Genomic DNA, 14,020 nt, shown 5'->3' on the forward strand with positions numbered 1-14,020 from the left:
GAGAATTGAATTGTTGTTTGTGATTAAGTTTTAGTTTTTGATTTTGATGAATTGGGTTTTAATTTTTTGATTGAAGATAGTTAATAAAAATGATTTAGATTTTAGTATTTGTTTTAGATAATTGGAATTATTAAGAATGTATAAGGGTAATTTAGTATTTTAATACACTTTAGACATCCCTTATCGTTCTTTATTGGGTGGATGAAGAAGAACGCGCGATTGGGGAATACTAAAACTAATTAGGGGTAGAGGAAAACGACAAAAACTGGATTTAAATATTAAATCAGAGTCACCCCTTATCTAAGTATTTTATGTAATACCTAATCTACCCCTCACTAATCAGGTTTAGTGTTTAATTATAATTAGAAAAAATCTTAAGTATTTGTTAAATGATTAGTGTGTATTTTTATTTGTATTTGGGGGAGTGAGGTGAGAGTAGGAGAGAAAAAATTTGAGAGAGAACTTTTTTTGGTGAAAATGAAGGATGATTGTGAAGAGAAAATTGCTGCTGCTGAATCTTTAGCTCAACTACAACAAGGAGCATATCTTGAATCTTTAGATAATGACAACAACTTACAATTGAAAATCTTTGTTGAGCCAAGACCCTTGAATGATAATTTTTACGAGCATGGAGAGTTTTTTGAAGAACCTACACAAGAAAGTAAACTTGCACAACATACAAGCATCCCCAATACACAGGTAAAGCTGCTAAGAGGTTGAAAATTTGATTTTTTTTTTCTTTGAATCCACCATTTTTGCAGCTGAAAAATCTCGGTGTCGGCATGGACGTGGTGTGAATGCAATGTCGGAAGCCGCATTACGGCATGGTATTCATACTACGGCAATGCCGAAATCCCGATATCCCCCATTTTGAAATACAATCCGACATAGTATTCAACCAAAAAACTAGGCCAGTACAAAAGTTACGTTTACCTACCACGAAATATTGTATGGAATATGCTACCGACATAGTTTAATTGTAAGGTTACCATGCCGGTACTGCATGAAAAACATACAGAAAGCAGTTTCTTCAAAGCTAAATACCGGCATGGTAAACTAATTAACTACCACGCTGGAACGGTGTACCGGCGTGAAACCATAGATAAAAACACATGCCGGAAAATTCACCGACATTATTCAATTATAACATTACCATGACGGTACCTCTAAAAAAACATACAGGAAGGAGTGTTTTCCAAAGCTAAATAACGGCATGGTATATGAATTATGAGTTACGCCGAAAACAGGTACCGGCGCTGGACCATAGATAACAATCATGTCGGCACCTATGTTTCCCCCGTTGATTTCAGATGAAATTTGTATGTCGGAAAAATTTTCAAATTTGGTTTTCAGTTTTGGTTTAGTTTGACCATGCCGAAACATTGGTCGAGCATGCCAGAACTGTGGTCCGACATAATGTTTTAATTTTTTTGGAACTAATTTATTTTCTTTTCATTTGATCCTTAGGTTGTGACATATATTGATCCAACAAATGCAAGACCGATTGGTCGTGATACGTCGAAATACTATAAAATGCCTCGGGTATATTACCAAAGAATACTTTTCACCTAGTATCTTGAACTTTACTAATGGATTGCTTTTAATGACCTTATGATGTTGTCCTTATGTAGGGAATAAAATCTAAAGAGGAAGCAATTGCTTGGGCTAAAGAGACGACTCTTAAGAGCATTCCAAAGCCACACCCATAGTCTATTAAGTATCTCTTCTTCCATTGGGGCAATTGACTTGGTGGTTACTTCCTTCAATCTAAGTTTTTCTTGTATAATGGCAATTGAGTTGGTGGTGGATGATGATTGATTTCCTATCGGAGTGGATAATTTGTTCTTATTAAGTTTTTATTTTTCCATGGCAATGATGAAATCGGTAGTTGGTGTTGGATTTGTCATTGGAAATATGTGTTGGAGCTATTTTTTTTTTTGGAGGTATGAAGTGCAATAGGTTTATCCATTGATTTAAATAGATGAGGACACAACGACTCTTTTTCCACTTTATCATGCCGGCATTGTCAGTGATCTAACATCCACGCCGGCAGTTGCCTTTACAGGTTTATGGTTTAAAAAAATAGTCGTTGGGCATTGAATGTTTAATTCCAACGTTGAACGGAGGACAAACAGAATGTCGGCACGTAGTGTCGGCATGAAGACGTATATACATTCTATGCCGGAATATGGTTTATTATACATAGAAAACAAAACATTTTGACACTCAATTCCGGCATAGGAAGCACAGAACTATAATTTATTTCAAATGTAATCCTTCTCGCAGGAAACACGGATGCACTTAGCACGTGCATCAAGCCTTTAAAACCACTTGGTGACCCAAGTGGACGAGTTATAGTCTTGTGAGGGTTTACATAGAGATCTACCCACAAAACCTTACCAAAAACTACCCTAAAAACCTAACCAAAAACCACTTAAAACCTAACCAAAAACCAGTAATACTATCAATCTTCTTAAGAAGAGTCCGTCTCCGATTTACCCAGCTGGTGGTGCTCCGTGACTTTGGTTACCATGTGGTTCACGTTTTCATAAACACATGAATGCTTCCCCCTTTTCCTGTAAGTAACGCGCTTTCACGGCTTCATGCTACAAAAACAACACACAAACTTAGTTTGTTACATAGAAATTCAAAAGAGTTGATTGTGTCGAATTAATCATAAAGATACTTACGATTTGTTGATGGGACAATCTACTGTGGGTAGCGTGCGCGATCCGGTGTTTGATTTTTAAATACTCAACCACCGCATCTAGGATGATGTCGTGTCGTTGCTCGATTTGTTGAGCAGTTCTTCCTTTCGGGTTACCTCAATCGTGAGTAAATTTGTTAAAAATATTCAACCACATGGAACCCCGCGTACTGTTATCTATAGTTGAAGGACGAGTTTCGGCGTACCATGCTTAGGTGATAGCTAAATCTTCCTCGGAGTCAAACGATGTCATTTCTTATATGTGGGAGTAGGTTCTATACTAAGGTATTTATAGATGACTCTTCTAGGGTTTAGGGTTTCATAAGAACACACGAGTTTTGGGAAATTGGGTCCAAGTATTAGCTCTCTTTATATAGAGAAAAACCTCAACGACTAGTTTTTTAGAAATCACGAGTCCCGGCATTGTCGTAAATATGAACTATGACGCCGATACTAGTTTCCGGTAATTATTACTGTTAAATATCCATGTCGGTATTTGATTTTTTTTACAGAGATTGAGCCAAATCTGCAGTTAATGCCGACATCGTCCCAACAACAGCATACAACGCCGGAATGAACTACCGGCAGTTATTATACTTCTGCGACCATGCCGGTACCTGTGAATTTCAAAAAAAAAAATGGCTAGTTTTTTGAAAAATAAGACCTTAGGAGCTTCATTCTATATAAAACCCCCACATTCCTTTGGAAAAATTTACACAAAGCACCCACTAAATAACAAAAATCCTTCTCTCAAGAAAGCAAGCCTCAAAAAATAGATCAAGCAAACACGGTTCAAGCTTCACAAGCGATGGGAGATTCATCAACAAGCTCTATTTCCAAACCACCATCAAGCTCTACCTGCAAAGCAAGTAGATTCAACATTACTAAGAATATATGGACAGTTAAAATCTTCTCTACTATAACGTTTCACTAATATAATCTTCTCTTACAGAGTCATCATTACACCTGTGGGCAGTCCTTTTATTTATTCGAAGTGTAGACACTGTGATGGGACACGCCGGTTTTGGATTGCAAAAACTGATGATGCTGAAAATGAAAGAATCTTTCTTAGGTGTTTGAATCACCCAAAATGCGTAGAGTTTTAATGGCTAGACAAAGCTGTTGAACTATCGGAATCAAGAGAAAAACACAAAGGCCAATGCAAGCCTATTGATGGGTGTGATGGGTGTTATATGAAGGGAAAGGAATATGTTGAAATAGAAGATGAACCAATGAAGATGGTCCTTGACACCGAGATTCCAGACGATGTCTTTGAAAATATTCGCAAAAGGTTCCAAGGTTCTGCAATTGTTGAAAAGGGATGGAAATAGATAATGAGATCATCTTTAACCAAAAATACTTCATTCCATGTTTTTTAGTATGTTTTAATTTAAAGTTTCAAATGTAATGTAATAGATTAACCTAGGAACGAAATAAAAAGAGCATTCGTAACGGATCTATGATCAATCCCGGCATTGTAGTTTTAATTTCCGAAGGGTTTTCAGAGTGTCAGCATATAAAGATATCTAATTTACCATGCCGAGTTTCTATTAAACTATCCAATTTAAAAAAAAAAACATATTTCCGTCATGAATATTAATATATATTAGCATGCCGGCACAGTTCAAAAACTATACAGGAACTTGGACCATTCATCTCCAATTTCCGGCATGGTTTTAGAAAAACTGTATATGCCGGTATCGGTTGCGGCATGATCTAAACATTTCAATGCCGTCAACTTGGTGGGAATAAAACTTACAAGAAAAACATTTTACTAGAAATCTAAACATGTTCAACATAAACCAAACGACTAAATTGTTCTTAATCAAGGTATAAACCAAAACAACTAAAGAGTTCGTCCAAAAACAAGTTCGGAATTGTGCAAAACGTAACGACCACCATCCAAATGAAGAAACACAACTAAAGAGTTAATCACTTGGTCTTTTTCTTCTTGTGTACGGCCACCTTCCTCGTTTCCTCGAACAAAGCTTTTGCACCTGTGTCTTCAATTCTATCAAGCTTTTCCTCGACTTCCTTCATTTCTTCAAGGGATAACACCTCTCCTTCCTCGTACCTGCAACCAAACATCTTCTTCAACTTGCCAAGCCGACGCCGCTAGTTTCATACATCAAACACATAATTAGTAAATATGTAAATATAACATTATGTGTACATTAAACGACTAAGCAATTAACAATACTCACTAGCAATCCAACAATCTTATTAAGTTGGGCCATTGTAGGTGGTGCCTCTGTAGGAGTTGGAATGGTAGGGTTTTTCTGGGGTGGAACTTGGACGTCATCCGGGTGCACGACAAATGTATGTGACCATTCCATGTAATTATCAATGTAGGTGGGATAGGCTTCATCACCGTTGTTCACAAGCTCCCAGTTACTAATATCTACCAAACAACGTGGTTCCCTATCCCTCCAATGTGTTGGTTCTGGAATTGGATCATACTCTACCTTCAACTTTGAGGAAGTTGAAAAGCTCTCAGAATAGTCAACACCGTACCTTTGAACAGAAGCTGTCATGAATCTAGGTAATTGCTTATATCCAAGTTGCCGCATGACACGTCTGGGATCAACCATAACGTATCCCTTTGGGTGGAACAACGGTCCATTGTAAAATGCAACATTATAAAACCTCAAAATTTGCTGGTTCTCTCTAGCCTCCTTATAAAGGTCGAACACAACCTCTTTGGTAGTCATCGCGTCCAGAGCCAATCTCATATTTGTCAATTGACGATTGTTACCGGGCTTCGGAATATTGTTGAACTCGATCTCTTATCTCTAGGATCCTCGGGTTCGGAAAGGTTTTTGATCTTCAAGAAGGGGTAGTACGTGAACAATGTTGGGAAGTGTTCATAAGCCCACACATATACCAATGTGGAATGATACATATAAGAAGCAGTAAAATTTGTTTCTAAGTTCATAATAAGGGTACATGTGAACAATATACATAAGAACATAAGTTTAAAAATAAAATTACCTGGAGTAGGGTGAAGTTCCCGACAAATTGGTTTGTAACAGCCTTGGAGGCCCTTCTCATCTCCGCCATCTAATGTGTCATTACCACAGTGCCCCAACAATAGCCAAAGACATCTTCCAAACGGATCCAAGTATTGAAGGTGGTTTACACTGACCCTGTTTCCACTAGAGTCAGGGAACACCTTAGTGGCCAAGATGAATAACAGGTAGGCAACGGTTGTATAACGAATTTGTGTAGGGTCCCATCCATCCTCCAAACTTCTTTCCTGAGTTTTTTCAAACTTCTCTTTAAGAAACTTCAGCTTGATGGTCTTTGTCCTACTATTCATAAATACATAGAAGCATTCCATAAAAGTTTTGTAGTCCCAACCCAACAGCTTGTTAGTCAGATCATGCAACTTCGACCATTCTAGGTCCGAACAGTTATCTCCTTCCGCAACTGATTTGCCGGTAATACTCAAGCCTAGAATGTTCTGAGCATCATCAGGGATCAAGGTCATCTTCCCAAACGGGAAGTGCATGGTATCAGGTTCACCATGATACCTTTCGACGAAGCAATTGACTATCACAGAATCACACTTCACATAATTTTCAACCAAATAATATAGATCAGACTCCCTTACTAATGTTTGGACCTCTTCACATTCCGTAGACAAATCCCAATGAGACGCGGCTTGGTTTCGGCAAACATGCACAACCTTCTTATGATCCTACAATTAGGAGACAAAACGATTAAGAGATTTTACATAAATACAAAATAATACATATGCACAAGATAAAAAATTCTTACATAGATTTGATAGATAGTACGAGCCCATGTGTCCTTGTAGCCAAATAGATTTCTCGGATCGTGTGCTTCACCCCAAATTCTACCACGATCAAGGTCAGGTATCATGTCATGAGTATGAGGAAGGTGCGAACCTTACTTTTACTTTGCCTTTTCCCTTTCCTTGTGTCGGTTTTTGACTTGGCCCACCAACTTCCTCTAAAACTTGGCTTTGGGTTGCTAATTGACTTGCATCAATCTCATTATCTTCCTCCTCACTTTCCTATTCATCTTGATCATCATCTGGCTTATTGTGCTCAATTGTTCCAGTAGGTTCACGAATTACGAATCGACTACAGTCACCACTCTCCCATTTTTTCCCTCTATTAGAGCCTGCCCCCAAACGCTTGTTTAGAACTTGTTCTTTCCCTCGAGGAGGTAGAGATTGAGGAGTACCAAGACCGTCCTTCTTTCTTTTCTTAATGCCAGCATCTTTAGTTTTTCCTTTGTTAGCTTCCTTGGCTCTAGCCCTACGGAAAAACACACACGAAATGAATATAAGAAAACTCACTTTCATATTTGATGTCGGCATAGATATACTGAAAAAAAGTCTTAGAATCATTACTACCGGCATTGTATACAATTATTTTACAATGCTGGGACCAATAAACGACATAGTAATTTAACAAAATAATTGTACCGGGACAAGATGCCGGCATTATCGAATAATTGTAGACAATACCGGTAGTCTTAGGTAATTCCAAAAAAGTTCCTGGATACCAAATGAGCACTTCCGGCACATATGTAAGAATTAATATCCATGCCGTAACCCAGTCCCGGCATCGTATTCAACCTAAATTCTATGTTGTTACTGATGACAAAATCCTAGGGTTTCCTGTATACTAAAAGTGGATTGCTGGCATAATCGAATAAATTTATATTAAAGTTGTGATAGACTACCGGCATTGTATCCAACCAAAAATCAATGTCGGGAAAAAAAACATACAGTTTCAGGTGTTTCGGTAACTAAATACCGGCGTAGCATTCATACTAAAATCAATGTCGTAACCCTATACCGGCATTGCCTTCAACCTAAATTCAATATCGTACTTAAGTGCCGGCATCGTATTTGTAAGAATTCAGAATGTATTATGTCTGAGTCAGTGTCTGAGAGAGCATCTAAATTATAAGTGTGCTAGTCACACATTTTTTTTTTCTGCTTTGATTAACTGTAACTGCCAGACTGTCTGTAACAAACAACATAGTCTGTATGTACATCCTTTAAAAGGCTTTCTCTTTCCTGTATTCTGTTTTTTTATCAAAAACATAATAAAAGATTTATTTCTTCTTCATCTCAAAATCTTTCATGGTATCAGACTTCTAAGGAAGATCTTGACTCTTTCATCTTTTTAATCCTAATTCTCAAAATCAATTCCGCTGCAAAACCACAACTCTACAATTTTCTAAAATCTCTAGAATACATCTTTTCTACAAATTTTCTTTATCATTCTTCTTTCTAGATTCTTTCAGGATTTAGATCTCATTCTTTGATTCTTGATTACAACTTTGATTACTTTATCATGTCTTCTTCATCCTCTTCTGCTCTACCTTTCCAAAATATCACCAATTTTGTCTTTGTTAAACTTCGAGATGATGGATCGAATTACTTAATCTGGAAAAATCAATTCGAGTATATTCTCATTACAACAGATTTATATGAATTTGTTGATGGTAGTGTTGAGCGACCAGAAGAAACAGTTGAAGTTGATGATGAAACCACACCAAATCCTCTATATCTTCATTGGCGCAAGATGAACAAATTCATAATGTCATGTCTCAGTGCCACTTTTGATGAAACGATTTCTCGTTGGATAATAGGTTTTTCTTCAGCACGAGATATTTGGGTTTTTCTAGAACGCAAGTTTATTCAAAAGTTTGCTGCCAAGAAATCTCTCCTACGCAGTCAACTTCATTCAATAAAGAAAGGTACAAAAAGTATTTCCACTTATTTTGATGATTTGAAGATGATTACTGATTTCCTTGCTGCAATAGGAGAAATAGTAGATGAATCTGATATTGTAATGTATGCCTTAATGGGATTAGGAAGAAAGTATAGACAATTTGTCATTTCTGCTCATAATAGAGATACTCCATTTACATTACATGATCTTCTTTCAAGATTATTACATCATGAACAGTGGCTCAAAGTGGAAGAAGATGAATCTTCATCAATTCTTGATTCTCATAGTTCTTCTTAATATACTAAGCACAATAATTATCATAATACATCTACTTCAAAGTCTCATACTGATACTACAAGCAAGAATGTCATCTATGACTTCAATGAAGTTGAATGTCAAATTTGTATAAAAAAGGGACACACAGGAAATAGATGTCATTTTCGATATATCCCTAATAAAGCTCCATATCGAAAGGTTAAGGATAAAGATGAAAGTAGTGGTGCTATAAATACACTTCAACAAGCATTCTCTTCAATACAAGTTAATTCTATATCTTCAACTAGTTCAGACTGCAATGTTGGTTCTGTTTGGTTGCCTGACTCAGGAGCAACTAGCCACTTAACTAAGGATATTAATATATTGAGTAATGAAAAAGTTTATGATGGGACATACAAAGTTATGGTGGTAGATGGCACTATGTTACAAATTGAGAAAATAGGTAATATTGTGCTTGATACTAACTACAGTCAGTTTCATCTGGATGATATTTTGTATGTGCCTACTATCAAGCAGAATTTATTGTCCATTGCTAAGTTTACAAAGGATAATAAGGTTTCAGTAGAATTTTTTGATTGGGGATATGACATCAAATGTGTCAAGACTAGAAAGGTGTTAGATGAATAAAAGATTAAGAATAATTTGTACCCAATGGAAGGTCTTACCTCATTTGCTTTAACAACTTCTACTGCCAATCCAAATACTTCCTTATGGCACAATAGATTAGGTCATACTTCTGATGTGGTTCTTAAGAAGATTTCCAGTACTTCTTCTATATCAGTTACTTCTGGGAATACATGTTTATGTGAGGCTTGTCAGAAAGGTAAAAATCATAGGTTACCATTCTATGATTCCAAGAGAACTACAACATCACCATTACATCTTGTCCATTGTGATATTTGGGGTCCAACTCCAACTGCTTCTTCTCTGGGAATCAAATATTATATCTTATTCATTGATGACTATTCTAGATACCACTGGATTTATCCCTTGAAGAATAAAGCTGACAGTTTATTTTTTTTCAACATTTTAAAGCTACTTCAGAAAATATTTTGTCTACTTCCATCAAATACTTCCAATGTGATAATGCTCTTGAGCTGGTTAAGGGACAGTTTAAAGAGTATCTGGATCAATGTGGGATAGTTCTGAGAGCTTCTTGTCCTCATGTACACTAACAAAATGGCTTAGATGAAAGGAAACACATGCATATTACTGAAATGGGCAATACACTATCTTTTCAAGCTTCTCTATCTAAATCTTTTTGGTATGATTCTTTCTTGACTGCAACTTATATCATTAACAGATTACCTACAAAAGTTCTTAGTTTTAAGTCTCCATATGAAATGCTTTTCAATACACTTCCAGATTACTCATTCTTCAGAGTATTTGGTTGTTGTTGTCATCCTAATTTGGAGCCTTATGGAGCAGACAAACTGAGTCCCAAGTATGCAAAGTGTGTTTTCTTAGGCTATAGTCCTATTCATAAAGGATATAAGTGTTTTGACTTATCCAGTAAGAAGACTTATATTACATTTCATGTCAACTTTGATGAGACTTATTTTCCTTTTGATGAAAATTCAAGTTCAACTATTTCTCCTACTTCTTCATCTGAACTTGACAATAACGATGTTCCTACTAATACTTCGAATACTTCTCTTCATCAGTCAAATAGAACTTCATCACCAATTATTACAAGGTCCAAAGCAGGTATTTCTAAACCAAAATCATTACTTACAGACTTTGTTTCTCATTGTATGGCCAAGTATCCTTTGTATTCAGTTTTTACAGCCACTAATTCTGATTATATTGAGCCCAAATCATTCAAGACTGCAATCAAAAATCCAAAGTGGCAAGTTGCAATGAAGAATGAGAATACAACTTTAATTGACAAAGATACTTGGGATCTGGTACCAAATGATCCTAGTTATAATGTGTTAGGCAATAAATGGGTTTATAAGGTCAAACTGAATGCTGATGAAACCATTGAGAGGTTTAAAGCCAGACTTGTGGATAAAGGATATGGTCAGATGGATGGAGTAGATTATTTTAAAACTTTCAGTCCTATAGTGAAGGATACAACTGTAAGAATTGTTCTCACAATTTCTCTTACTAGAAAGTGGTCAATCAAGCAATTGGACATTAGTAATGCTTTTCTTCATGGCTTTCTTGAAGAAGATGTTTATATGGTGCAGCCTAAAGGTTTTGAAGATTCTTAACATCCATATTATGTATGTAAACTCAAGAAAAGTTTGTATGGTCTTAAACAGGCGCCCAGAGCCTGGTTTGAGAGATTTTGTGGCACACTGATAGAATTTGGTTTCACATGATCAAACTGTGATCACTCTATGTTTGTTTATCAGTCTGGAGCCAATATGGATGTACTTCTCTTGTATGTTGATGATATCATCTTAGCCTGCTCTTCTACTGCTTTCAGTGACAGCATTATTGGTTTTCTTATGAATAGTTATCCAGTTAAAGACTTAGGTATTCTTCGTTATTTCTTGGGCATAGAGGCAGAGTTTCAGAACAATTCACAACAACTGTTATTAACTCAGAATAAGTATACATTGGAGATGTTAGAAAAGTATGATCTGCTCAACTGCAAGCCTTCCAAAACTCCAGTTACAAAAGGACCAAGACTGTTTGTTTCAACTGGTACTCCTTTATCAAACATCACTGAATATAGGAGCATGGTGGGTGGTCTTCAATATTTGACAATGACAAGACCGAATATCTGTTTTAATGTCAATTATGTTGCTCAATTTATGCAGTCTCCTACTGATGAGCATTTGTTGTTGGTAAAGAGGATATTAAGATACTTAAAAGGGACATTAGGGACTGGTGTTCTACTTTCTGCTGGAGATATTACTGCTATTTCTGCATACTCAGATTCAGACTGGGCTGGCTGTCCAGACACAAGAAGATCAATATATGGTATGTGTGTTTTCTTAGGTTCATCTCTGGTCTCTTGGTCCTCCAAGAAACAACCTACCATCTCAAAGTCTTCAGCTGAGGCAGAATACAAATCATTGGCCATCACTGCAGCTGAGGTAGTGTGGATATCATTTTTACTACAAGAACTAGATATTTCTCTTGCTACACCATTTCAACTCTATTGTGATAATGTTTCTGCAAATAGTCTAGCAACAAATCCAGTTTTTCATGCTAGAACCAAGTACATTGAGATAGATTACCACTTTATTAGGGAGTTAGTCAGTTCTGGTTTTATACAAGTTAGCTATGTCTCTTCTGCAAATCAGCTAGCAGACTTGTTTACTAAAGGACTAGTTCACTGTGTGTTTCTTACTTTGGCTGGCAAGCTGTTGTGTTTACATCAATATCAGCTTAAGGGGGACTGTAAGAATTCAGAATGTATTATGTCTGAGTCAGTGTCTGAGAGAGCATCTGAACTGTAAGTGTGCTAGTCACACATTTTTTTTTCTGCTTTGATTAACTATAACTGCCAGACTGTCTGTAGCAGACAACACATTCTGTCTGTACAGCCTTTAAAAGGCTTTGTCTTTCCTGTATTCTGTTTTTTATCAAAAACATAATAAAATATTTATTTCTTCTTCATCTCAAAATCTTTCAGTATTCATATAAATTTGAATGCCGGAACTCACTGAAACTCAACTGTTTGAGTTAGGGTTCGCGATTCTAACCTAAACCCACTGTTGTAAATCGATTCAAACACTTATAAACTAATTCAAAAACACTTGCCTCCTCACAGAAGCCATGTTTACGAGAGGTTGATTTTCCGAGTTATCTTCTTGTTGTTCTTCTTCTTTGGCAATCCGATTGATTCGTTCTTTTTGTTTTTGTTGAGCAATTGATTTCGATTTTGATCGCGGGGGTTTCTTTCATGGAGGCATAATTATAGATAGATTGGGTAATCGACGAAGATATTTTTGAATCGACGATTAATCGTTGATGAAGAAGGGATGAAGAACGATGAAGTTTTTTTTTTTTCGAAAACCCTAACCCTAAGAGTGTGCCGGGACAAAATAGAAATGGGGGATAGCTGATTTTGTGTTTTGATTTTAAGTTTTTGTGAGAAGGGTATAATAGTCTTTTCATAATGTTTTTAATTAACCAAAGGGCATTTTAGTATTTTCACATCCAAAATCACCCCATAGCAGACACTATTGGTTGGGGGAAGTAATTTATATCCCCCAATTAGTTCAAGTATCCCCCAATCGCGCGTTCATGAAGAAATCCCTAGGCCCCAAATAATGGTCCTAGGCCCCAAACTAGCCAGGATTTTTTAGGATTAACTCGGATGGTCTGTACATGTATATACAATTACCTATACTTCCGCTTTCACTATCGTTCGAAAATTAAAATGTGAAAAATTAGGGAAAAAAAGGTCTGCACAGAAGGTTTTAAAATAAATACGATATGTCAGCCTAACATTTACGCGAGTCTGTTTTTTCTTTCTTCTAAAATTAATGACTTTCTCAAAACTAATATCTTCCCTCGAATTTTCATCGATCTCCACTACGTCTTTGGGTTTCACTTCACATAAGTTAGTAAAACCGTTTAAATTCTCATGTGATGCATATCAACTGAATAAATTTTAAATTGATTCTTTGATTTTCCATATCATATCAACTGAAAATTTTGGAAAGATAATTCAACGATCTTTCATGTATCAAATTTGTGGTACATACTTGGTCGAGGACAAAACATGCAAAACCGGTTATGTAACTATGATTCTTTGTACATGTTTATTAATTGAAGGGTTTGATTAATACGAATGTAAATGCCGGTTGTGATTCTTTGCACCAAACGTCTTCGTATCACCAAAGTCATTTGCAAACGATTTTGTGCTTTGATTTGCTTCTTTGTTTCTCCTCTAGGTATGATATAGGATTTTGTTCTTTATAAACGACTTGTAATTTTTTTCCTTTTTGTTGTATGATTTTTTAAAAAATAAATTGTTATCATGGATTTTCTCTATAATAGCTTTTTTATGCACAATCCTTCAATGGCCGGAGAATAACTTAGTTTTCATTTAATTCTGTGGATTTAATTGAAATTTATATTCTTAATTTTTTGAAATTATTTGGTCATTCATTTTATTTATTTATTTGTAGATGGAGAATAACCCGTGATTAAGATCATAATTAAAGCTAAAAGTCTTAATGGTTATTTTTAATTATACTTAATTTTTATTTATGACTCAAATTATGACAGAACCCAATTAATGTTATTTATAATGAAAATAGGTTACAACTCTTACATCCGGTCAAATGTCTTTCGCTAGGATGAGACTGGGATGGTCGGATACAACGTTTGTCTCTCAAAATTTTATTCGACC

General features: G+C 35.9%; 1 protein-coding gene across 1 annotated transcript; it reads left to right on the forward strand.

Moving 5' to 3' along the window:
- Window positions 1-11,072: 11,072 nt before the first annotated feature.
- On the forward strand, window positions 11,073-12,116 carry LOC113316190 (uncharacterized mitochondrial protein AtMg00810-like). Its single transcript, XM_026564410.1, has one exon. It carries the CDS (start codon window positions 11,073-11,075, stop codon window positions 12,114-12,116), a length of 1,044 nt encoding a protein of 347 aa, XP_026420195.1.
- The last annotated feature ends 1,904 nt before the right edge of the window (window positions 12,117-14,020 follow it).

This window comes from Papaver somniferum, chromosome 10, assembly GCF_003573695.1.
Source record: "Papaver somniferum cultivar HN1 chromosome 10, ASM357369v1, whole genome shotgun sequence".
Taxonomy (NCBI): domain Eukaryota; kingdom Viridiplantae; phylum Streptophyta; class Magnoliopsida; order Ranunculales; family Papaveraceae; genus Papaver; species Papaver somniferum.